At 39.4% G+C, this 27,368-nt stretch overlaps 4 protein-coding genes across 4 annotated transcripts; all 4 read right to left on the bottom strand.

The window, feature by feature from the left end:
• Window positions 1-1,777: 1,777 nt before the first annotated feature.
• LOC117741543 (extracellular calcium-sensing receptor-like) lies at window positions 1,778-6,263 on the bottom strand. The gene is made up of 8 exons (XM_034548635.1): window positions 6,136-6,263; window positions 5,134-5,422; window positions 4,945-5,031; window positions 4,590-4,781; window positions 3,623-4,156; window positions 3,313-3,537; window positions 2,921-3,044; window positions 1,778-2,670 (listed from the first exon to the last, which is right to left on the bottom strand). Exons 1-8 carry the CDS (start codon window positions 6,183-6,185, stop codon window positions 1,778-1,780), a joined length of 2,394 nt encoding a protein of 797 aa, XP_034404526.1. The 5' UTR covers window positions 6,186-6,263.
• Window positions 6,264-8,352: 2,089 nt separating this feature from the next.
• LOC117741752 (extracellular calcium-sensing receptor-like) lies at window positions 8,353-11,395 on the bottom strand. The gene is made up of 6 exons (XM_034548971.1): window positions 11,289-11,395; window positions 10,876-11,161; window positions 9,952-10,776; window positions 9,628-9,849; window positions 9,394-9,517; window positions 8,353-9,272 (listed from the first exon to the last, which is right to left on the bottom strand). The coding sequence occupies exons 1-6, from the start codon at window positions 11,375-11,377 to the stop codon at window positions 8,353-8,355; spliced, it is 2,466 nt and encodes an 821-aa protein (XP_034404862.1). The 5' UTR covers window positions 11,378-11,395.
• A 2,852-nt stretch (window positions 11,396-14,247) lies between these two features.
• On the bottom strand, window positions 14,248-17,642 carry LOC117741751 (extracellular calcium-sensing receptor-like). The gene is made up of 7 exons (XM_034548970.1): window positions 17,596-17,642; window positions 17,052-17,322; window positions 16,626-16,960; window positions 16,157-16,553; window positions 15,733-15,963; window positions 15,327-15,450; window positions 14,248-15,161 (listed from the first exon to the last, which is right to left on the bottom strand). The coding sequence occupies exons 1-7, from the start codon at window positions 17,640-17,642 to the stop codon at window positions 14,248-14,250; spliced, it is 2,319 nt and encodes a 772-aa protein (XP_034404861.1).
• Window positions 17,643-23,950: 6,308 nt separating this feature from the next.
• Window positions 23,951-27,166, bottom strand: LOC117741750 (extracellular calcium-sensing receptor-like). The gene is made up of 6 exons (XM_034548969.1): window positions 27,039-27,166; window positions 26,649-26,937; window positions 25,630-26,442; window positions 25,311-25,538; window positions 24,967-25,090; window positions 23,951-24,864 (listed from the first exon to the last, which is right to left on the bottom strand). Exons 2-6 carry the CDS (start codon window positions 26,901-26,903, stop codon window positions 23,951-23,953), a joined length of 2,334 nt encoding a protein of 777 aa, XP_034404860.1. The 5' UTR covers window positions 26,904-26,937; window positions 27,039-27,166.
• Between the last annotated feature and the right edge of the window lie 202 nt (window positions 27,167-27,368).

The following is a 27,368-nucleotide window of genomic DNA, read 5'->3' as shown; positions in this document are numbered from 1 at the left end:
ATCTTTTTGAGACAAGATGTGCCTGATTTTTTAAATGTTATGTAGATGAAAAAATGCAGTCCTTGAGATTTGCTTAACGTGGGAGTTAAAGGACAAGTCTCGGTCAAAGATAACGCCGAGATTCTTTACAGTGCTGTTGGATGCCAGGGCAATGCCATCTACAGAAACCACATCCCCAGATAATTGATATCTGAGGTGTTCAGGGCCCAGTAAAATAACATCAGGAAGTTGCAGGTCATCCATGTTTTTAAGTCTTTAAGACATTCTTGAATTTTAGCGAGCTGGTTGGTCTCCTCTGGTTTGATTGATAGATATAATTGAGCATCATCTGCATAGCAATGCATTTTGTTGCCCAAAGGAAGCATTATAAGCTTTTGCTTCATTCAAATGGAGGTCTAGCGCAAGTTCAGACGGGAAGACCATACCCCTCAGCCCGCCATCTATTCCTCACATTCCTGCCAATCATTCCTCATGCATGCTCACTCATTGTTTACTTGCTGTCATTGTTCTGCACCGTCAATCATGACACCAGCTGCGCAGATCAGCTGATCCCCTCTATCCAAAAAGCACACGGAAACAATGACACGGTTAGCCAATCATCTTGGTGCTGTCTCGTTTAAATGTGCTGCTGTTACACACCCCTCCACCTCCCCATCTCCGCCCAGTCTCCACGGATCCATCAGCTTCATCAACTCATCATTCCATCAGCTCATCAGCCACCACCAGGTCCGGACTCCACGGGGGGGATCTATCTCGTTGCTGATCGGGGCAGTCAGCCCTCAATTGCAAATCTCCCCGCGCCAAAGACTCTGAGACTTTATCATTTCATATCATCTGTTAACAATAAACATGCATCATTTCTTTATCTAACTGGTCTCTCCCTGATTGAACTGCTTTGCTGCTTGCACTGACCTCAGGTGCTTGCTGCTCAGAGGTGACCATGGCGGAGCTATCATCAGCCCAAAATGCATCTCTGTTCCCAAACGTGTGATTAAAATTGGGCTTGTGGTTGGATACCATATTGTAACTTTCATTACTAGAAAAGGGGCCTTCAAGAGCTTCGAAAGACAGAGTCGCTCCTTTAATGAAGAGTGGAGGCCTAGCACACCTGGGATTGACAATCAACAACAACAGTATGGTATACGGAGCTGGCCATTTAAATTCAGGCAATTCAATGTTTAATAATGGTCATCTTCTGAACAATTATGTGTACATTTTTTCCCAGTCTGGGTCCTAGTGCTTTTTGGTGTCATTGTGCATGCTCCTCCCTCTGTATGCATTTCATCCCCAGATAATGATATACAAGCTTTGTTCATTTATTTATGGCAATCCATGTTTCTCTCCAAACATTTAATCAACAACTAAAAATCTTCACACATATTTGATGTTAAAACACAGTATTTTGCAAATGTCAGAAACCTTTGGGACCATTTCATCAATATTTACTACTATTTTTTGTTTCTACAGTGTACACTTCTAAACCTAACCTTGGTTCAAATCTAACCTTACGTTTACAGGTACAGGAAGGTAGCACATTTTATGTATTATTTGCACAAAGAACTGAGCTAACATTTCCCTCTACTAATAAACTGATTATATTATATGTTTGTGTAGACTGTACAACAGTTGCAATGCTGTGATATCAATCATGTACAACTATCAATGCTTGTTCAATGCAAACATGAAATACATCATAATTTGTCCAAAGAATATCATAAATTACATTGAATATTGTTTTGAAATCTCAAAAAGATTAAATTATGGGGTGTTACTTCTTTTATTTTCCCATTAGGTGGTGTTTTGTATTCTTTTCTGGCTTCAGTAACATAATGTAACATTTTGGGGCAAACAGGCAGAACAACAAGCCAAAGCTGGAAGCCAGAATGGCAAACGACTCCACTGCATCTGCATAGTTTCCAGGAGAGCTGATATAAGCTGGGATAAATGCTAGCCAGACAGCACAGAAGATCAGCATGCTGAAGGTGATGGACTTGGCCTCGTTGTAGTTGCCCGGCAACATACGGGCGAGAAAAGCCAATACAAAGCACAGACAAGCCTGTAGGCCAATATATCCCAGAACACACCAGAATGCAATGCTGGAGCCCACACTGCACTCCAGTATGATCTTGGAGCGTTCATATTGAGTATTTGGGGATGGAGAAGGGGGAGCATCAATAAGCCAGGCAGCGCAGATAACCACCTGAATTAGAGTGCTGATAAAGATAATGGATCTCTGCTGTTTGGGCCCCAGCCACTTCATGATGTTGTCCCCTGGCCTGGTGGCAGTGAAAGCAGCCAACACCACCAGGGTCTTGCCCAGGATACAGGAGATGCAAAGTGAAAATGTGATGCTAAAGGCAGTGTGGCGCAGCAAGCAAGACCAAAGTGTTGGTTCTCCAATGAACAACAGGGAACACAAGAAACACAGAGTCAGAGCAAACAGAATGAAGAAGCTGAGTTCAGAGTTATTCACACGGACGATGATTGTTTTTCTATAGTAGAAAAAGACTGCAAATACAGCTATAGTGAGGCATGCGCCCACGACAGAGATCACTGTCAGGGCTATACCGAGGGAATCATAGGCCAAGAACTCCACCTTTTTTGGGATGCAGGCTGCTCTGTCGTTGTTTGACCAGAAGTCCTCGGGACAAAGTGTGCACTCTATTGAATCTAGGGGCAGATGGTCAAAAAAAGAGTAGGTCAAACGTCCGGTGTTCAAATATAACGGTAATAGAATATTGATTTGAATGAGGGATGTGCACAATTTGTATACCGTTGCTACACTTGCTAGTCTGCACCAGAAATGTGAGTTTGTTAAAATTGTTATTTTATTATTATTCACATTTAAATGACATATTGACACATGCTGTCTAAGCTAGTTTGAATTGTTATGATCTTTATGGCTTGGTTTTGAGCTCACTTGTCTGATTGCTAATTTTGCCACTGTCACATGGAACACAGTCAAAGCAGCAAACAGGCTCCCCACGACGGACAGCTTTCCGGGACCCTGGGAGACAGCTGGCACTGCATACAGACACTGGCACCTAGGGAGCAAATAATGGCTTTTAGCTCTGCAGTGTGAAAGGAGTCTGCAGACAATATATATATATATATATATATATATGGAGGCTTTAAAATCACCTTACAAGTCACAGTGTATGGTGTATGGTGGGCTTTGAACTGTTTACGGAATACAAAAGAGCTCACATCAGATCCAGCTCATTCTGCCCACCTGACTTACCTCCACCTTAACCTACAGAACTTCAACAGTTGGCATCTGATGAAGGTAAACACACAGTGTGAGCAGCTTGCCTCACTCTGATGCCCTGCCCACATTATCCTGTCCTCCTGGATCACCAGCTCCTCTCCGACAGGCTTGGTTCCATCAAACAAACCCACGTTGACAAATTCAATGTTCCCATCCGTGCCTCTCTGCCAATTGAGGATGTCATAATATGGTATGGAGTCTCCCTTCAGGTCAAAGTTGACCTCCTCCTCTCCAATATTAAATGTCACTTCCTGGAGGTAGTACTGGAGCTGGAAAACCAATGGCTCATACTCTAAAAATTAAACTTTAAACACGATTTACATTAAAAAAAACAGTAGGAAGACTGAACTCTACCTGCCAGGGGTGTATATTTTTCCTTTGAGCACATGAGTTGTTTTGGAAAGGGCCAGTGCCTGGTTGACAGAGAAGAAGGTTGTGCAGGGAATACGCAACTGCATATACAGCTTTATAGACATTATAGGCCACCCTAGGGCTGGATGTATTCATGTAGGCTGAATGCTGTTCCAACAGGGACTCCTGCCCTGAGCATGGAGGCAACTGGGAGCCAGGCGACGGCGAAGGATTGCAACCATACAGGGCCTCCCACAGTTCCTTCACCAGATTATTATTTGGATACAACCAAGGGTTAACTGTCTGCAGGTAGAGACTGAGTCTGGAGATATGACCTTTTCGGATGCCAAACCCAATGGTGCCCCCTAGGAAGGGGTAAAACTCGCTGCCTGTAAAGACAGATGCTGTGACCCAGGCCTCACTAGCCACCCACTGGATTCCAGTGATGTTCTGTGTCATGTAGTCCCTCAAAAAAGGTGTCATCTCCCCTTCAGCTGAAAATACCACAACCACTTTTGCCGAAGAGGAACGCATCACCTTTACAGAGAACCAGATGATGAAGGAAGAAAGTTTCACAAGGTACAGAGATGGCAAACAAGAAAGCAGATTAAAAAGAAGTGACATTGAACAAAACACATCGGTGCATACTGGGAAATACCTGTAATTATTAAGGTCACTAGATGTAGGATTTGAAAATGTAATCTAGTGATCATTTACTAAAATACACTTTGGCAAAGAGTGCATACCAATACCCCCTATCCCTCCCCTCCAAAGCTCCAATCTGGTGACACTGCGATAATGAAAGCAACACATGAACTTCAATTAATTTCACCAGGGATGACTAATTTTGTGAATAAGAAATGTCCTACATAGAGGCTGATACTGATATCTAATAAGCAACTAATAAAAAAGGGTCTTGGGGTGAATAAAAACTAGTGCTTTGAAACCTAACTCAGTGTGCTGCATCTACCTCCAAGATCTCCAGAGCCCTCTTGCGATTGTAGAGCAGAGGGATCATTTCTTGGTACGCCACACACACTTTGGTACCCTGTAATTCTCTCAGTAAACCTTGCACGGCAAATCGCCCATACTCATGGTCTCCTCGCACCAGCCCAACCCAGGTCCAGTTGAAGCGTATTAGCAGCTGAGCAATTGCTTTCACCTGGGTTTAACAGCAAATGGCAACACAGTCATAAAAAATTGTTAACTGACATTATTTTATATGTCTATACATTGTTTCTCTTGTATTGCACGACCAGGCAATGGAAATATATGACAATTTCAAGAAATGCCTTTTTTCACAACCCCTGAGTCCAAACCCTCACCTGATAGTCATCATTAGGGATTACTCTGAAGAAGGTAGGAAATTCTCTTCTGTCAGTGAGACAGGCACATGAAGAAAAGTAGCTGATCTGTGTTAAAAAAAAAGAAAACATAATAAGTCCAGTAAAAACAGATTGTATGGTGATATGCTAATGTTTTGTGTGGATTAAGAAGAACACAGTAATCTTTACCATTGGGATTCTGAATGGCTGTAGGATTCTTGACACTACAATAGACTGAGCAGAACCAGATTCCCCAATCACAGCGAGGAGAGGAGAAGCCCCTTGGCACATGGGGGAGTCGTCCTCACTTAGCCCGTTCAACACGGCGAGAGCGGCCCTCTGGCCGGTCAGTGGATATGCACATGAATCAAATATTTTGTAACCGAGGGTGTAATTTGGCAACAGGTCTGCCCTCTGATTTATCTCCTCCACTGCTAGCCTCATAGTCTGGGCCCAGCGGAAAGCCCTGGGATCAAAGCTGTAGCGCAGCAGAAACAGATGCACACACCACACATTAATTGAAAGGCAAATATGATGTTTTAATATGAAGTTAGTCTGAATTGCATTTTTGCATATATCTTGGGAAAATGCAAACAGAGTGGTTTCTTTCTACTTTGTCCATATTGTTTTCAAATGATTTTTTTTCTAATATGTTGCCAAGATATGTCTTTAGTAATGCTTTATTTTACACATCTGTCATTTTTAAATAATTTCCTCAGATGTTATCTTGAACGACCCATATGGTGTGGAACTAATTTCAGTGGCAAATTGACGCATTGTTCAATCGGTACACTTCCAAGTTATTAATTAAAATTGATTGTTGTGTACTATAGAGAATATTCCCATTTTCCAAATTTGAATCAAACTAAACTATATAGTTCTTGAAATCTTCTTGGGAATTATTAAGAAAACTATTAGGCAATCTCACACCCATCAAATAAGGCATTGTGTCTCTCTGGAACATTATTTTCTCTGACATAAATCTTTAACTTAAACTTAAACTAAAGTGCAATTCAGTTCAAACCATCAATTTAAATTATGTTTTCTCACATTTTCTCACGAATGATCAATCTATACTAAAACCTGGTGATTAAAAATGCATTTGTTAAAGCAAAAGTTGTAAAACATCTGACACCATTTGAAAAGTAAGTTACATAATCCCACTTTGATTTCCACATCTATCAAACTCACCCATTGCAATTTACTGGCAGTGCTTTGTAGGTGCCGTTGAGGTCTGGCATCTCCTGGTTATAGTGCAGTGGGAAGATTCCTCCAATGACATAGTCACCCTTGGCCACAAAACTTGGAGGAAAGCTGTTTTGAAGTGTGCACACGTTATCTGCAGATGGTGGTGAAGAAGTAAAGCTGGAAATTGGGATACAGGTTATAGTGAGGACACAGAGAGAGTAAAGCAAGGACAATAACACTAGTAGAGCCATATTGTTCACACATCTCTAATGAGAGAGAGAGACAGAGAGATATATAGATATAGATATTAGGCAAGTTATAAGCAGGATGTGACTGTGATGTCAAAGGGACACTGGATTGGATATCAGCAGCCCCGCCTGATTTACTCAAGAGAGGTAATGCAGACTAAATGATTCAAATAAATAATATAACAGGATATTGATACATGATATACGATTTTCTATTTAAAGAAAGACTCTCAACATACTTGCCAGTTTATAACACCTAGTTAGAACAAATCCAGTCTAATGTGATACATCCTACCTACTTGTGGGTGATATTAATTCAGTCTGGATCAAACAGTTTAATAGAACTGTTATTTCAAATCTATGGTATTTTTGTACAATGTAGATTGTGGCAATATCAAATGGTATTGCCTTATACTGAGGTATTTCTAATAATGGGTTAACCACTCCAGAAAAAATTGGTTGTCCACTAAACACAGGTATGGTGGTTCAATCCCCAAGCTAGCTTGTCTTCAATTATGTATGTAATTTGTATAGATAGGATCTCAAGGCGCAACTGGGGGAGGAGAGTGTCTGGTTTGGGAACCTCAGAATTGCATCTCTGCTCTTTGTAGATGATAATGCTCTTTACACCTCTGGTTTATCAGACTGTGACCTTCAGCAAGCACTAGGGAAGGGGGGGCTTTCCATGCGAGTGTGAAGTGTATATATATATATATATATATAAACCGGGCTCAGCTGTTACTCTGGATAACTGTATATATAGAGAGAGAGAGCAACAGCCCAGTTTACATATATATATATATATATATATATATATATACAGTTTACATATATATATATATATATATATATATATATATATATATATATATATATATATATATATATATACATATACTGTATATATATATATACAGTATATATATATTACATATATGTATATAGCTGAGCCCGGTATATATATGTAAACCGGGCTCAGCTGTTGCACTGGATAACTGTTTTGTCTTGGGGGAAGAGGAGTGAAACAAACAATATTATAACCCTAGTTCTATAAGCACAGGCTGAACCCTCAACTGGGTTCTTTGGTTAATACTCTCCTCCAATCACGAGCACACATTCACCCACTGAACATTTCACTTCTTTTTAAGCAACGCCAGTGTCTCTTCCAGCCAGCCTACAGGCTTTGAAGATGCATTCACAAAGGCATCCCGCCAGAAACTTCTTGAAAAGGGCTTCAATATAACATGCCAAAGTACAAACAGAGAAAAGTAGATGTAACTTTGCCTCCAATGTACACACATTGGGGTGAAAGAAAAAAAAACATCCAGCTGATTAACTCTTAGAACTCCGGACGTTCTTGGGAACAGAGGAGTTTTGGTCAGAGGGTAGCCCCTTGGTCATCACAAAGCAGCTAGCAACTAGGGTGCACCAACAGGGCAGTAAGTGCACACATTCTTAGTTGAGGTCATTGAAAGCAGCAAAGCTGTCTTAAACATGAAGTTTCTTGAGAGGTGAGATCATTTCAGTTTCTTTCTCGGACACATTGCAAGATCCTAAGGTGGTAGAAACATCACAAAGGCTACTGTTGCATTTCTTTTATTAAAGTGTGTCCTTAAATATGAGCAATTCCGAATCTTATCACACAAACATTGTATTTCTATAATAACAGTTGCACCTTTTCTTATGTACACATTACTTATATACACACAGTAAAACAATGCATGATGTCACATCATTTAATAATTGTTCGACAAAAATTACAATGATTCAATTTCTAGTAAATAATTCAGTGATAATTATTGTGTATCAAGTAATCACTTCCATCCAGGATTGTTGCCTACAGCACAGTACATCTTGTGCATTTATAACGATTACATATACAGAACATAATACATTCATTATATTATATTATATTATATTATATTATATTATATTATATATTAAAGGAAGTAAAAGTAGGACTCTTCAAATATTAAGAAATCATATTTTGTGGAACAGTTTTCCCCATGACATGTTTCTTGGTATTTTTCTCTGGCTTGATTAATATTATATAACATTTAGGTGTAAAAATACAAATAAATAAGCCAAATGCTGAAGACAAAATTGCAAATATTTCCACAGCTACAGTGAACTTCCCAGGAGAGCTGACATACGCTGGAATAAAGGTGATCCAGACAGCACAGAATATCAGCATGCTGAATGTGATTAATTTGGCTTCATTAAAGTTATCAGGCAACTTTCTTGCTAGAAATGCCAGGAGCAAACATAGTATTGCAAGGATCCCTATGTACCCCAGCACTGCGTAGAATGCAGCCTCAGAGCCTGTATTACATTCCAAAACAATCTTCGTATTGCTGTGTCGGAAAGCCATGTCTGGGAAAGGTGGATTTAACTTAAGCCACAACACACATATCCCTATCTGAATCAAAGTGCAGGAGCAAACTATGATCCTTTGCTGTGCAGGACCAAACTTTACTGCAAATGCGTTGCCAGGGAATGTGGCTTTGAAAGCTGTAACAACAACAATAGTTTTTCCCAAGACACAGGAAATACAAAGTGCAAATGTCACACCAAAAGCTGTGTGCCGCAGCATGCATGTCCAGGTTGTAGGTCTGCCGATGAATGTGAGGGGACAGAGAAAACACAAAAAAAGAGAAAGCAACAGGAAACAGCTCAGCTCAGAGTTGCTGGCCTTTATCACAGGAGTCTCTCTGAAGCGGATAAAAACCATCATCGTGGCCAGGGACAGGAAAGCCCCTAGCAAGGATACAACTGTAATAGCTATTCCCATTGGCTCGTGAAATGTCAGGAACTCGATTGTTTTTGGAATGCACTCGTCTTTCCCCTCGTTGGACCAGTATTCCCGTGGACAGGGTGCGCAGTCTGCTGCACCTGATGAGAAAGAATCAGTGCAGTGATTCTGACAAATATATATTCTATAGATGAACACTAAGTACATGCTATGTTATGGGATTGTGTATGTTTTTGACTTTGGCAATCATGCTTTTGATACCTGTTGAGTTGGCTATGGTTCCATCAGCACATGGGATACAATCAAAACAGCAATTGGGTTTTCCCTTTTTTTGAGCTTTCCTTGTTCCTACTGGACAAACATTAGAGCACATCGACGTCGGGACCTGAGCAAAGAAAAATGTGTACATACTGTATGTGTATTGTTCTGATCTACTGATCTTATGTTTCAACAAAATCCATAAGTTTATTGCAGAAAAAGATTAATTATTTTTACCATTTTTCCTGTCCTCCACACAATATTTTCCTTCTGGATCCTGAGTTCATAATCTACGTGAGCAGCAGAGGCAAAATGACCCACGGTGACATGTTGCACCTGCCCATCTATAAGTTGCCAGTTAATAATATCATAAGAGGCAGGAGGGTCACCATTGACATCAAAAAACACATTATCCCCAAATTGATTCTTAAAATTCACCCTTCGTAGGTGATCAGTGACCTGAGGAAAGGAATAGATTATTCATTACATATTTAATGTTTATATTGACAAGATAAATATACAAACACATTCTTAACTAATTTAACTTGTGGTATTTCTCACCTCTTTGGGCTGAATTTCTGATATATTCAAACATGGCTTCACCGAGTTTTCTCCGACTGGTTGACAGAATACCAGCTCATGTAGGGCATGTGCAATGGCATAGACTGCTTTATACACATTATAGGACACTCTGAGCTCTGTGACATTGAAGAATACATCCTGGGAATTCCATAATGTCTCATAGCCTGTGCATATTGTATTTGTTGACTCAGTCCCAGTTTGTTCCCCAGGTAAGAGAGGACGACAGCCAACCATAATTTCCCAGAAATCCCTCACAAAGGCTGCACTTGGATCCGTATAAGGGCTAATGCCTGTAAGAAATTGTTTTAGATTTGGAATAGCCATCTTCTGCACCACAAATCCTAGGGCTCCACCAAAAGCTTGATATATTTCGGGGGTGGAGGGTCGAGTTGCTGTTATCCAGGCCTCACTGGCAATCCACTGAATTCCTGTAATGTTTTGTTTCACAACCTCTTTCATCAAAGGGTAAAAGTCACCCTCTGGAACAAAAGCAAGAATGACTTTGACAGCTGATTGCTTGATCATTTCCACAACATCCAGTATTTTATTCATAGTATATGTACGTAGAATTGTCCCAACGAATGCAATACAAACCCCAAGCTTCTTAACCTCCTCAGTAAAGGCCTGAATCCCACCTCTCCCGTAGTCATTGTCTGACTGTATAGCCCCAATCCACTGCCAGCCAAAACGTCCTACAAGTGCTGCCAAAGCTTTTGCCTGAAAGTAGTCACTGGGGATTGTCCGAAAAAAGGTTGGATATTTAGCTCGGTCACTCAGACAGGCACATGTTGAGAAGTAACTTACCTATAAAAAGAACGCCAAACGTGTCACAAAACGATCACTACATAAGCATCAAATATCACAAAACACTAATGCAATTAAACATATAATTGAATCACTTACTACTGGCACTTGAAATGGTCCAAGAGTTCCAGCCACTGCTAAAGACTGAGATGATCCTGATTCTGCTATGAGGGCAGAAATAGCTGGAGGACAAGGGGAATTGAGTTCTCTCTCCTCTGGTCCACTAGCCAGTAAAAGTGTAGCACGTAAGGTATTTGTGGGAGATGCACAAGAGTTAAGGATCCTATAGCCAAGAGATATGTTTGGCAGGAAAGCAGGATCATTGTTTATTTCTTCAATTGCAAATATCATTACTTGGGTCCATCGAAAAGCACGCAGGTCAAATCTAAAAAGGTTTGGGTGATTGAAATAGGTTGTTAAATTACAGAGCTGTGACAATAAAGTACATGAACGTAAAATGGGAAGCTTGTAATGTGAGGAGCATGTATGAAGTCAGACGTGTTGAAACTTACCCTGCACACTTCACTCGAGGTGGATCGCTCCCGAACGTAGGAATGCTACTTATTTCTTTGTTGAAAACCGGGAAAATCCCCCCTATCATTACATCTCCATGCTTGAATAAACTAGGCATGTCAAACTTCCTGAACAGTTCACAGCCAGAAACTGTGCTCGGGCAGAGAACAAAAAGAGACAAGATAATAGCTCTCTGCAGCTCATGCATGTTTTAATAGAGACAAGGAAACAGCTCTTACAACAGCATTGGGTGCTGGTTGATCTGCTCTCTTCATAAAAGGTTGATTTATTTCCCACAGGGCACAGCAATCTTCGGTGGGTCGGACTATTACAACAGGGAAGGGTGATTGTTATATTCAGTTCACTTCGCTAACATGCACACACACAATAAAGAATCAGACTGCCGTAAAATTAACAATTTGATCAAACCACTGACATACCACGCACTAGTCAAATGTCAGCATATACTGGCCACAGCTACATTTCCCAAGATACTTTGATAATGTGCGTTGAACTTCATAAAGAAGAATAGTTGTTGCTTAGGGCAGGGGTCCGTAACCTTTTTGACCTTGGGGCCCAACTTTTCAAGTACAAAGTGGCCCGGGGCCGATTCAAATAGTAACACTGTATAGGTTTAACTAATCGATCTCCCTCTTGGTTTGATTTGTATTCAATAACTAAATCAAATCCACTTATAGTTGAACAAGCAAAAACATGACACAATGTGATCATCACAAAGACATTTGTTCATCATGTGTATGTAAACCTGCGCATACAACAAGACGCCCAACGGGCGAACAATTCATGGAACAAATCAAGCTAATAATAACTCATAAATAGATTTTACTAGAGAACCATGGGAGGACTCAAAAAAACAGAGAAATTGAAATTTGATAAATAAATCATAAGTAGTAATAAAATGGATACATTCAAAATAATACGTTTCAAATTAAATAAACCTGAAATAAAAATTAAATAATGTGCAAATGAATATATAGCCTTATAATTTGTGAATGATATGCTTCAGCAGTCTTCGGGTTTGCATGGCAGAACCAGAAGTTGCTCTTCATATCTGTGACAGCTGGGGTTGGGTCTGTGTACGTTTTGTTCACTTGTTTTTGGTTTCAAACAGAAAACAAAGAAACCACGGTATTTACGTATTCCTGAATGAACCATAAAACAAACGAACAAAACGTACATGGACCCATCTGGAGCCCATTTTACTTTCTCTTGAAAAATCAAACCGGCTTTCCCATGAGTGCTGATGTTTGGTCTTGATATGCCGCTTTAGCTTCAGTGCTGCTTTGGTAGCGTTAACACACTCCACACACACTCCACACACACTCCACACACACTCCACACACACTCCACACACACTCCACACACACTCCACACACACTCCACACACACTCCACACACACTCCACACACACTCCACACACTGGGCTCTGACTCTGCCTCGTCACCTCCGTTAACAAAGCCCTACTTAGTGAAGTCGGGATTGTACTTGCGCAAACATTTAGACTTTTGGGGGATTTTATCACCACTTACATCTTCATTTTTTCGTTTTAAATACTTCTCCATAACTTTCGCTACAGGCTAGCGGCTGGCCGAGTGTCTTCTTCTGCCTATTGGAGCTTGTAAAAGAACTGACTGACGCATTACCGCCACCAAGTAGTGGGAAGCTGTATTGTAACTGAGCGTCTCATGGATAACAGTACTTTTGCGGCGCTCTAGGTCACATGATTTTCAAACCCAAGATTTGGTGACTTTGTCCTTCTCTCAGTGTGTTGATTTGGTCTCAACAACTCAAAAGTTTGCTGCAGCTAATATATGTGTTTGATTTGTTTCATGTTGTATTCCTCAGAGGAACGTTTAGTGAGTTCAGTTTGGGAACTGCCAGGGTAGAGTGCTAATGACACATGATAAGTGAAGTTACTTAATTTAATGCATGACCCTATATGTATGACACATGAAGAAGGTTTCTTGGTAAAATTACTAATGTCTTTACTAATTATCACTTAAGTTTTGCTCAGTAATATATGCAGCTGTAATCCAAACTTGAGTTCCAAAGTTGTGAATGGACAAAAATCAGATGTGACCACAGTGTCTGATTGGTCAGCATTAACAGATCATTTACTTCTCCAGAGTTGACTACTTATCGGTATTGTATCTGATTTCTCTTTTCATACAAACACAGGTAGGTTATTCTGAAAGAACTGTATGGAAACAAACTGTGACGTCCATGATACAGTTAACACAGGGACATCTATGCTGGCAACAGATGTTTCTTGATGTGTGAAAGGATTAAAACAGACACCTTACGGAACAATGATTTTAGTCACTTATAAAGATCTTCAAAAGTGACTATTTGTTATAAGATTATACAGCAAACCACATGTGCCATGACAACTGCACTGTAAAGCAATATTTTTGACATCTGTGGAAGTCAAGCTAGCTGTGCTACAGTACGTTAACTCATGTACAGACAAAGAAATGCAGTGCAGTTTCCCTCCTGTCAGTGTATGATGGCGGGGCACACCAAGTAAGGGAAGCAGACACCTTAAATATAGTTCAAACAAATGTTTTAATCAGTGTTACACTCTTCCCTTATTATTCTTCTTGACGAGGAAGCGTGAATACAACGCAACAATTAGTCAGCCATGCAAACTAAAGACAACAATGGAGATACAACAGTGTTCAGCATAGATTTCGACAAACTGTCATTCTTACCACAAATTAAACATACATTTAGCTTATAGTTTCAAATTAAATTCTACATACCGTATACTTTACATTATTTATGATGAAATAAGAATGTGAAAAAAAGACTATTAAACTCATCACAACAAGTTAAAAAAAACAACATGAATTGCAACTAAATTTGAATATGCAATAACATCGGTTAATTTGTTGTTACAATAAGGTCATTTGTTTTGCAGGACACTGTGATTACAGATTAAAGAGTTCTTGGTGGTATTTTGCCCAATAAATGTTTTTTTGAGTTTTGTTCTGGCTTAAAGATAATAATATAACATTTTGGGAAAAAAATGCATATCAGCAAACCAAAACTTGAGGCCAGAATGGCGAATATTTCCACAGCCACAGTGAACTTCCCAGGAGAGCTGACATATGCGGGGATAAATGTGATCCAGACTGCAAAGAATATTAGCATGCTGAAGGTGATGAATTTGGCTTCATTGAAGCTGTCTGGCAGCTTTCTAGCAAGAAAGGCAAGTATAAAACACAAGAGAGCAAGAAGTCCGATGTAACCCAATACCGCGCAGAACCCAACAGCTGAACCCAGGGCACACTCTAAGATTATCTTTTCTTTATAGTATTTCATGTTCCTCTTTGGGAGAGGAGGGTTGATTGTCACCCAAAAAATACAAATTATAACTTGAATGAGTGTGAAAGCCAGAACACTGAGCCTCTGCTTTGCAGGCCCAAACCATTTCATCATATTACTAGCTGGAAGTGTGGCACTGAAGGCCATTAACACCACGATAGTTTTCCCCAGAACACAAGAGATACAGAGGACAAAGGTGATGCCGAATGCTGTGTGTCGCAGCATGCAGGACCACTCAGTGGGCCGGCCTATGAAGGTCAGAGAACACAGGAAACACAGCTTTAATGAGAACAACAGCAGGAAGCTGAGCTCAGAGTTGTTGGCTTTTACAATAGGAGTCTCTTTATGAGTAAAAAAAATTATTGATGTCAGAAGAGATAAAAATACGCCAACACAGCCAAATCCAGTTAAAAGTGCTCCCATGATTTCTTTGTAGGAAAGGTATTCAGTTGGTTTTAGAACACAATTGTCTTTTTTTTCATTTGGCCAAAATTCAGGTGGACAGATCAAACAGTCTGGAGAATCTGAAAAAAAAATGAAATTATACAGAAATACAATGATTAAACCAAAATAGTGTATAATCAAAGACTATGTTTGTTATTATTATTATTATTATTATTATTATTATTATTATTATTATTATATTGTTGTCATTTATCCTTAATGCAATACATGAATGACTTACTCACTTGTCTGATTACTTATTGTTCCCTCAGGACACTCAAAGCAGTCAAAGCAGCACACAAGCTTAAACTTATCTATGGCCTTACGGGTTCCTAGTGGGCATGGTTCTGTGCAGACAGATCTTGGCACCTGATTTGGAAAAACACAATGTAAAATGTGAGACATTGCAATGTTAATAACGTTTTAAAGTGGTACATGTCTCCTCACATGTTGCATGTGTGTGGACTAACACCCCACAGGGACAGCTGACCTGAATACTCTTTAAGACACATCTCCTGTGCTGGCCACAGAGCACTCTCAACAGCTGTCCCTATGGAGGTCGGTCTCTGTATTTATGAGATAAGCTGGGTGAAAATATAGTCTCTCCACTAAGAGAACCGGGTTACACATGCAACCTTTTGTTCACTTTACCTCATGACTGTGTCCTCCCCAAACTATTTTGAGGTTGTCTTTTAGTTTGAATTTTTCTCCCTCTGGGTAAGAGGAATCATATTGGCCAATTTTGACAATCTCAACAGAGCCATTTTCTTTCATCTGCCAGTTAACTAAGTCATACTGGGCAACCGAGCCTCCATTTTCATCAATGACAACCATGGCCCCATTCTGTGTCGTGAAGTTCACATAGTGAATGTGGTCCAACACCTGTAAAGAGACAATCACCACATTTTAGCAAACAGAAAAGCGGCAAGCAAAAGATAAATGTTTCAGACATTAGTATTGAAATAGTAACCTAAATGAATACATAACATGTTATTGCTTTGCATTAATCACAAAACATACAATCACTTAATACTAAATACATATGCTATGCCTGAATACATATACCAAAACTTACTAGCTTAGGGTGAACTTCGTTCTTGTTCACACAGGGCTTTCCCGTGGTGGGATTTGAGCCATTTTTACATTGCAATAGTGAATGAAGGGCATATGCCACCAAGTACACAGCTTTGTATACATTATTCTCAGCCCTGAAATGTGTCACATCTGTGTAGTCACTGGAGACTGTCCTGAGATCCTCTGTGCCAGTGCACATAGTAGTGGTATGTGATGGAGAGAAGCTGCAGTCAAAGAACTTCTCCCAGAAAGCTTTAATTATAGTACTATGTGGTTCATCCGAAGGTTTCAGGCTGAGTAAGAATTCATCAAGACCTGGTATGTCTGTCTGAGGGAAGGCAAAGCCCATTGCCCCCTGTAAAATGATCTTTCTCTTGACAGAAGCCAGGACTGCTTGTGTGATCCAAGATTCACCTCCAATCCACTGCTTTCCAGCGATGTTATATTTTTCAATTTTTGACAGGAATGATTTGGTGTAAGACAAGGACAAAAACAACAGGACCACCTTTGAAGATGACTCCCTCAGTGTCTTTACAATAGCTTTCAACTTGAATTGACTTGTTTTAGAGTAGGGTAATGTGTATTCAACACATATGCCCTCTTTCTTTGCTTCCATGTGGAATTTAGCTGTACCTTCTGCTGAGTACAAACCCTCCGAATGTATAATCCCCACCCAGCGCCAGTCAAAATATTTCATAAGCTGCACCAGACCAAGGATTTGGAAGTGGTCACTTGGCACAGTTCTGAAGAATGTGGGGTACCGTCTTTTGTCACTCAAGCAAGCACAGGTTGAAAGATGGCTAACCTTCAAAGAGAAAAATAAAACAATAAATATACATATATTTCAAGGGAATTACATAACACAATGAAAATTGGTTCAAATAATTTCTTCTTACCTGTGGAATAGATAGCGGGCTTAGTATGGTGTTTATGTCTTCACTCACTCCAGAGGACGAATGGCCTATGAGAGCCTGGATCTGATCACTGCAGCCCTTTGAATCTTCTCCAATTACTGCTTCTACAGCTGCTCGCAGCAGGTTCTCACTCCCACAGCCATTGTACAGCTTATAGCCCAGACTCACTCCGGGAAGGAGCTTAGTATCCCTGTTAATCTCCTCCACAGTAAAAATCAACGTTCGGGCAAACTTTAATTCCCTGTCATTCCATCTGCAAACACAGGGATTAAGTGTTGGCAAATTACTATTATTATACACAGCAAACCGGCACATAAACTATGCTATTTCCATACATTGCATACCGTTTTTACATATTTGAACCACCTACTTAATGCAGTATGAGTGTGGCAATGCCTGGTATCCATTATCATGCAGTTTGCGTGTACTAGTCATAGAGAAAACTCCTCCTATAATAAGATCACCTCCTTTTGAAAATTCCAGAAACCCTGTCTGCCCGATCAGTTTGCATGTTTGGTTTTCTGACCTTGCCCTTGCCAACAGAGTGAAGTAGATAAAGGTAATCCAACCCATCACGAGCCACCCTCCACTTCAGTGAAGCAATTCTGACCTCGGAGCTGACCTTTATAGCTATTCCTACCATATGAGAAACATCAGCAGCCAATGTGAGCACACTTCATTTTTGAAAGATTGTTTTGTTTTTTTAGGTATTGATGCACTTCTGAGACTTTTAAATCATGCTGATTGAAATGTAAAGGACATGTAAAGGGTCTGATTTACCTTTTTTCATCTGAAAATGGACATAAGGTGTAAATAAGGTATTAAGGTAGTGAATATGCTTTGAGTACATACTGTGCTGTGCAGTATTTATTAGACTTCTCAGTCACTTCCCAGGAACTATAAACCTGTTAAGATGGTGTGGTTACCATGCAGTCTTCACAGCCAGTTGATACAACCCAATTGTTAATTAATTGGTACACCTTTGTTTGTAATATATAGACAGCATGATGTTATATGAGTTGTGCCATATAATCATGTATTTGGTCACCTCAATGTGCAGAGTCTATGTGCGTGTTTTATCGCACTCAGATCTTTGTTTCTGAGATCTAACCATCTTATTCCATAGTCTGCTATTAAATTGACAATTCATTATTAAAATCCCAAACTACAGATACTATTTATTTTGGTGATTTTTCATGCTTAGTTTACATTTGAGTTAAAATAACAGATTTAGTTAAACATAAATTTCCCCCATGTATAATTAGATTACTAAATAATTGACGTTAATGTATTTATATACAGCTATATCCAAACAGTTTGCTTCTTGTGCACCTTTTCATCCACACAATCGCAAGCTAATGGCAGCGCATATATACAAGGACCTGGCCTATAACCATCAGGAGCAATTAGGGCTAAATTTCCTGTTCAAGTACACTTCAATAAATGAATGAGTTCATTCAGATACAAGGCCTTCATTAAATGCATAACCAACCCCAATTTGATTGATATGCACTGGATTAAAAAAACACTCTACTAATAGATCCACAGCCATCCCTACATTTTAAATATTTTGCATGTGAATCTTCCAAACATATAAAATCATATTTAAAAAACTAACAATATACAAGCAACAAAAGTCAATCTATGACAACCTTGTAACCTTAACAAAATAATTTGGATTGTATACAAAATAATTTTACCGCCCAGTAAACCTTACAAATTGCCTCTATTCAATGAAATTAGGAGCTTTACAATTATAATCTATTCTAGGTTACGGCTTTGTTGTTAAATTACCCCAATAACTTAACACACAAACTGATTGGCTGTATGTTTTATTTTCTATTAAATGTTGCTGGTTTGCATGGCAATGAAGTGTAATCTCAACCCACTAGAGGGTAGTTCAGATTGATCTATTTTCTTGTCCTCTTTCTTTCTCTACTTTGACCTCATGTATATCTAACTGTATTTAAAGTAATTAGTGGGCTTTAATGATTTAATGAAATAAATCTTTCAGACATACACACATTCATAATGAATTATTTAAGACTTAAATTGTTTTAATATGTTTTAATATATTCACTAAGTATGGTGTGAAGTTTTACATATGTCTGCCATGATAAGGGATTACAATTAATTCTATCTTGATAAACAAAGAACATGTTTAATCAACTTAAAAAGAGCTCTGTACAAGTTTCATTACAGTCAGACATCGTGTGAAATGTTGTTGTAGAGCTGATACAAAAGTAGCCACAGAGCTTTATCACATTCAACTGCCAATGTCTTCAATCGTATGTTATTCTGTGTAAGATAAAAATAAGAGAAATTAAATATTCACCAAGAGCACTATCACCTCAGCTTCTGTGAATATCAATGGAACTGGTACACTGGTCAAAGTTAGATACAACTGGGTATGTTTCATGGTATATTTTTCAATTACCCTGTTGATAATAATGACACAGCACATAATGTGTTTTGTCCCCTCGAGTTCTGCAGACAGGATACACGTTGCACATGTAAGAGGACACTCAAACATTCAGTTTAGTCAGGATGGATTGTAGCAAACTGGAAAGTGAGATGAACACACAGAGCAACGTAACCAGTAGCTCTATCTTCCCTAACAAAGCCCAGTATCCTAGTCTTGATCTCACACAACCCTCAACAAGTGTGTCTTCAAAGAAGTGTTTTCTGGTCTTACTTGGAAAAGGAGAACTGAAAGTCAACCAGATAAACATTACAGTGACAGGCAGAGCCCTAAATTGCTGAAGAGTGGGACACAACAAGTTAATGACAGTATGAGCAGCCCTGCAGACAATTAACACATCAACAGTTCTGCCCAGACCACAAGAGAGGAAGAGAACAAAGGAGATCCGGACTGCTACCGGGGTCCACACAGAGGGCTGATGGAGGGTAACTGATGGTGAAAAACAGTGCAATGTCATGGTGAAAATCATCGCCATCGTGGAGTTAGGGCCATGAGCAGAGCTGACTCTGTTTGGTGGTATCTTTATTCTTGTCATGTAGATTCCAAGCAGTAACACAGCTGACAGAACATGTATTGCTATCGATCTCCCACTCTTCACTCTGCCTGTGTAAACAAGAAAAAAGTCTTTGATTACTATCTTACTTATGACGAAAAATCAAGCATGCTTTTTCTTGCAAAGCAAGGCTATTGTGTGTTTTGATTTTCAATATCACCTGCACGTTTTAGAAGTGCTTCTTTAAGACAGTGGGACACAGATAACGTTGATGGCATCTGATGACAAGATGTGAGAGTTTACTGCACACACATCAGAGAGCATACAAATAGGGATAGGCTATATCACAATATGTGATATGTGTGTATGTGTGAGATAACATTTTCAACTGTCAGACCCTTCTCTAGCATTTTTATGGTAACTGCTTTATGATCACATTGGATTCATAGAATAGAGTATTTGCATCACTGCATTTCTATTCACAGAACTATATGTATCTCTGGCAGTTTCTCATTTGAATTTCCAATACATTTCTATATCACAATATAATAATTTCTACTGACATTTTATCCAGAATGCCCACACTTATGTACAAACTACAACATTCTGTACATTCTGTGCACATACATACATGGCAATGTCTTTTCATATAATTATCATATCAGCAGATTTCTTACAGAATCCATATCTGACAATAAAAATGTTAAACGTGTTTTTAATGTAACTAATAAATAGCCGACATGATTGAAATACTTCTGCTTTTGAAGTTCACTGTATTTGTTTTGTATTTGTTAATTCACTGATGAGCACTGAAGATGCTCATCAGTCTCTATGGGGAGACTGAGGACATGCAAACCTGCCCATTGCATTTATTCTTTACCATATATTGAATGGTATGGATTCTGACCTCTAGGTTGCATACCTTACAGATGCAGATACAATCCAATGTTTTCCAGTGGTCTAGTAGAACAATGGTAACGATGTTGGAGCAGTGAGCGCTATGAAAAACAAATGAAGGACTGATACTTCTGTAATTAAAATGTCTGATGTGATTAGCAGTCTGTGTCTGTATGAAGAAAAAATACAGACAAACACAAAAGATTGTTAATACATTTCATAATAAATTGGGGTGAGCTGAAATGAAAGTTCTACACACAATCAAGGCAATGATTACTGAGTTCACTGTTCTAAATTCAAATTCAGGTTTAATTTAAGATGTAATTTGATGAAAATGATTACTGTTAGCATAACTATGGCGCTCACCTCTATTGTAAGTAGCAGACAGCTGGTCTTCGACCGGAAATGCAGCAAAAACTGATGAAATTTACATTGGTAAACAGGCCTGTTTTGCTCCACAATTTCCTTCACTCTTTGCAACATGTGCACCCAGTCATAAAAGATCATGTAGTTCAAAGTCACACCAGGAAAGAGGGTACAGTCTTTTTTTATCTTGTTCTGTGGGAGAATCCTCTCTGAGGCAACACTCATTTCAGGAGATCTACACAAGTGAAAAAACAACAGCAATCAGGTCATGATTATATAATGGAGCAAAGCATCACATATTCATCACCCTAAACAACAGTCATACATTACATTATTCACAAAACTGCTCACCATTTGTAGTCAGACATAAGCTAAGTTGGCATTTAAAAAGCAAATACACATTTAAAAAAGTAAAACCATCTTTTTTTCAAATCCAACAGTGCAACATAGAAACCAGAATGACCCAACTGTAAGACTGTGTCTTTGTATATAATTAAAATTACTTTCAATTGTAATGGACTCCTAAAGGCCCCGATCGTCTAATTGTCTTATGAGTCTCTCAATATGGTGTTTAGGCCTCGATAATGTGGACTACTTCCCCGCTTAGGAAACCATAACATTACAAGATAATTGTTGGGAAACAACACTGGGGTATCCAGGTCCTTGACAAAAACAAAAAGCAAGTTAATGAGCAAGATACAAGTTGGTGAAATGGAGATAAGTGAAAACAATACAATTTTGCAACAAATTACTCACCTTTCACGTGTCAATGTCAGTTTTGTTTTGTCATGAATAACAGTGTTTTTGTATGATGCACAGCTGCCGCCTTCGGTCTCTTCATCACATCCATACTGACTGAGCTCAGTACACTGGTCCAGTCTGAGCCATGTGCCAGATGACACCATCCAAGTGAACAGTGTTAAGAAGACAAATGCAACTGTTGACATCTCAGAGCCTCGCCTTTGGCACAGTCAGGATTCGTGCAAATATGTGTTTTATAGCTTCTTGTCTGCTACTCAGGTGTACGAGGCAACTTAGTGGTCCATTCTCAGAGGTTCATGCAAATTCCTTTTTTGTTTTTGCATACGTAAGACCTGGAGGATGTCAGGCATGAAGAATACATCTGACAAGAATACCTTGTTCCCTAATGATTCGTCTTACGTTTAGCGTGTTTACTGGGATCAACTTGGTTAGGCCTTTAGGTTTTTACTGCAAATTCTATAAGCCAGCACTAAAGAGTGAGTACATGTGTATGTGCACATAAACTGTGAACAATTTACTAGATCTAAGTTACTCAAGTTAAGGAGCTAAAGACACACTTTCTTGCCTCTCTATTGCACCAACATGGCGATGGCTGAGGCATGTGTACATCACATGCACGGTCACATGCACTAACATGCAGAAAAAGGCACACAGACAACAAAAGGAGAATCTGGGATAACAACACACTTGGAGGTAGAGCAACTTCCGTTTCTGAGTGTAGCTAGGTGGTACATTTATAATATTTAATTTTCCACCTCCGTTCTGTGTCGCACCTAATTCCGCAGGTTACATAAGTAAAAATTGATAATCTATGAATGCTAAAAAACCTGCTTGTGCCAATATCTAATACTTGGTGCATGTTCTGTCCATATCTTGTTGTACAGCCCTCATACACTTTGGGGCTTTTTCACAGATGATATTGTGACGAGTCACACAATGAAAACCACAACAGTAAATGATAAATGAATTGTTAAAATGTGAGCAAAAGCTTTTCATATAATGTTGACAGACACACAGTTCTCCAACCATGTAAAAACAAACTCAAAAGAGAAAAGATGTCTTTCAATGTTTTATTTTCAAGAATCTTTACACTTGAGCATGTGAGCAAAGTAGTATTTCGAACAGTCCATCTTTATATATTTGAAGTTAATTTGAAGTTACAGTCTGTCGCAGGAACATGGTGATTGACAACCAAAGGTAGTGTACTACTGCCTGGTCTTAATACTCATCATACTTTAAACACAAGAGGAAAGAACCCAGAAACACATGACCACATCAATTGTGTGCTTTTCTGTCTACTCATATGTCACGCAGTAATGTTGAAGTCATGTCAGAGTGTAACAGCTCATGAAAAAACAGAAGGCATAAGGGTTTCATTATTTCATTATACCCATCAATTTCTATATGTTTTATATGTTAATGATTGCATTTTTTCCCGCCACACAAAGTGATTCTACTATAAAACTATAACTAAAAAGCATTTGTTTTTGTACTCTTGTTTTGTAACTACAGCTTTGTATGAATCATGTCATGTGTTTCAAATTATTTGGACTTTTTGGACTAAGAAGACTGGCAGATGACATTACCAAGTGTAAGTCAAAAGATACAGACTGTGAGCCTTTTTGGAATCAGTCTCAAGAACTGAATTTTAGATGTAATTAAAAACCAACTATAATATGACATGTTGATGTGAAATCTTTTAGATTTAGATTTAGATTTTTCAGACATAATATTGTGGTTATTTTTCTAAAAAGTAAATAAATGTATCATTTAAAATTGAATCAATAAGGGAGGTAACTGTTCAGATTTGTGTCATAATCCATGATAGAAACAAGTAGTGAATGTCCTTGTGTAAAAGACAGGAATCACAACAGTATAAATCTAACATTGAATATCTTTTGTTTTGCCCATTATGTGCCTTTTGGTATTTTGTTCTGGTCTCAGTAAAATAACATAACATTTAGGGATAAAAATGCAGGAAAGAAGTCCATAACTGGAGGCAATAATAGCAAATATTTCCACCGCCACAGTGAACTTTCCTGGAGAGCTGACATATGCTGGAATAAATGCAATCCAGACTGACCAGAATATTAACATGCTAAAGGTGATGAATTTAGCTTCATTGAAGTTATCAGGCAACTTTCTAGCCAAAAAAGCAAGTACAAAACATAACACAGCTAGGAGCCCTATATATCCGAAAACAGCCCAGAACCATACAGATGATCCCAGTGCACATTCAAGAATAATCTTTTCTTTATAGTGGTTCATATTTTTAAATGGAAATGGAGGGTTGATTGTCAGCCAAAGAATGCAAATAAGAACCTGTATGAGAGTGAAAAACAGAACACTGAGTCTCTGCTGTGCAGGCCCAAACCATTTCATCATATTACTACCTGGAAGTGTGGCCCTGAAGGCCATTAACACCACAATAGTCTTCCCCAGAACACAAGAGATACAGAGGACAAAGGTGATGCCGAATGCTGTGTGTCGCAGCATGCAGGACCACTCAGTGGGCCGGCCTATGAAGGTCAGAGAACACAGGAAACACAGAGTCAAGGAGAAGAGCAGCAGGAAGCTCAGCTCAGAGTTGTTGGCCCTGACAATAGGAGTTTCCCGGAAGTGAAAGAAAACCAACGCTATTACAGTTGTCACAATCGCCCCCATCAAACATAAGAATGTTAACATGATACCCATAATCTCTGCATAAGACAAATATTCAATTTCCTTCAAGATGCACACGTCTCCTCTGGTATTCGGCCAATAATCAATGGGACATTTGAAGCACTCCATGGAGTCTGTTTTTGAAAGAGAGAAACACATTGATTAGGTCATGGAAAGGCAAAATAACATCCCAGACAGTAAACACAAAACCAACAATTGTTTATTCAAAATCCAACCTGGAATATTGCTGATTTCTCCTTCTGCACACGGTATACAGTCATAACAGCAAATGTGTTTTCTTTTCTGAAGGACTTTGTGTTTTCCCGGGGGGCAGCTCTCACTGCACACTGACACGGGCACCTGGTGCATAAAAATGTGGAGGAGTTGTATGTGACCCACAGTGTGTTCACTGTTTTACTTCATTGCTGTTCGAGTGCCATTTGAATTTCATTCAGGAATATTACATGAGATTTAAACCTGTTTTGCTGCAATTTATAGAAGTGGGTTATGAAATATTATGCAGTATGGCATTATGACTAAAAACCCAGATATAACCCAACAAAGTAATACGAGTATGTACCGTATGACTTCCTCCTCCCCAAACTATGTTCATTCCATTCATTATAAATTGACGCTCACTGGGCAGAGTGGAATCAAAAACACCAACTGTGGCGACATGCAAGGTCCTTGAGGTCACATGTTGTAAATTTACAAGTTCATATCTTGCAGGTGAATCTCCATTCTGGTCAAAAGTCACTCTTTCCCCCTGATTTGTTGTGAAGTTGATATTCTGTAAATAATGCAGCACCTGTAAAGAGGAGGAAGGACTTAATTAAACCCAGCAAGCTCATTTTCTTTTGGACTTTAAGGCACGAAAACGTTAATCTTTTCTGCCTCACCTGCCATGGTTGAATGTGTCCAGTGTCAGCACAGCTCCCGTTGTAGAAGGGGCCCCTACCCTCTTTACACGTGACCAGGCTGTGGAGAGCATGAGCCACTGTGTGAACTGACTTGTATACATTATTAGTAAATCTCAGCTCAGAGACATCTGTAAAATATGATTCAAAAGTCTGCAAGCTCTCAAAGCCGCTGCATGGCTTTCTTTGTGTGTTTGCAGTGTTATTCAGAGCGCAGTCAAACACGTCTTCCCAGAAATCTCTGACAAACTGACTGTCAGGAAACTGTGAAGGGTGGAGTTGCCTCAGGTGCTCCTCCAGCCCCGGGATCTTAGCTTTGCTGACAGTGAAGCCTAGCGAGCCCACCAGGAGGCTGTGTCCCTCACTGTCAGTCAGAGAGTCATCTGTGATCCAGGCGTCACTGCCAACCCACTGCAGCCCTGTAATGTTCTGTCTGAATAACTCAGTCACCAGCACATTGACCTCTCTGTGGGACATGAAGGCCACAATTACCTTAGAGGTAGAGTGCTTCACAGATTCAACTACTTTTGCTAACTCATGAAGCGGACCTGTTTGCTCAAATGCCTGATAATACTCTATGCACACCCCTTCTTCTTGTGCAGCTTGTATAAATGTGGTGATCCCGTTGATGCCATATTCATTTTTGTTACTAATTGCCCCCACCCAGGTCCAACTGAAATGCTTGACCAGCTTCGCCAGGGCTCTGCCCTGGTGGAGGTCACTGGGAATAGTTCGGAAGAAGGATGGAAACTCCTCTCTGTTGCTGAGACATGCGCAGGTCGCAAAGTGGCTGAGCTGTGAAAAGAAATTTAGAAAGAACAGAGATGTTTGCATTACATGTTAATCATCTAGAAAAATACAAAATAAGAAATAAGGTCTTTGAAATCCCAAATTAGACATCTCTGACTGACTCAACTGAGTGATTTCGAAACATAATATTAAAGGAATTATTTCATAATCTTTAATATACACACTGAATAAAAAAAAAGTAAAATATTTACCACTGGTATCTGGAACCTTCCCATAATTCGAGCAAATCCCACCGTAGGTGCAGAGCCAGAGTGACCAAGTATCGCCTGCGCAGTGTCAGCCTTTGTACAGTTTCTCTCATCTATGATCTCCCTCTGCCCGTTGGCTAAAACTAAAGCAGACCTCATAATGTTTGTCATTCCACAGGAATTGTATATATTGTAGCCCATTGTGTGGTTAGGAAGAATAGCAGGATTTTGATTTATTTCCTCAATTGCAAAGATCATGGTCTGGGCAAATTTGAATTCTCTTACATTGATGCTAGAAAAAAAAACCCATTTCTAATCAATCATTTGATTTATTCCAAAATGTATTGAACAAGAAAGCACATATTTGAACAAAATGAAAACACAGATACTTACTCCAGGCACGTTGGAGGATCGGGTACAGTTTGAAAGGTGGGCACGCTGCCTCTGTATCCAGTACGAAAGGTAAAAATTCCACCTGTGACAAAGTCTCCTGCTTTGGTCAGCTCAGGTGGTTGTGCCTCTCCCTGCCGCTGGCACACAGGTGTTCCCCTCCTGAAGAGAAGAACCAGGAGGACCAATTTTAGTCGTGACATACCTTCGCTCCACTGACTGGCCTTATTCAGTCTGCCCCTGTGTCACTCTTTATACCATGCCTGTAGGCCTTAGTATATGTCCATGCTCTCATCCATAGACCTGATGCACCTGATTCAGATTCAAATGAGC

The sequence above is a fragment of the Cyclopterus lumpus genome, chromosome 13, assembly GCF_009769545.1.
Source record: "Cyclopterus lumpus isolate fCycLum1 chromosome 13, fCycLum1.pri, whole genome shotgun sequence".
Lineage (NCBI taxonomy): Eukaryota > Metazoa > Chordata > Actinopteri > Perciformes > Cyclopteridae > Cyclopterus > Cyclopterus lumpus.
The sequence above is the reverse complement of the archived record's forward strand: the minus strand, read 5'-3'. Positions and strand labels throughout refer to the sequence as shown.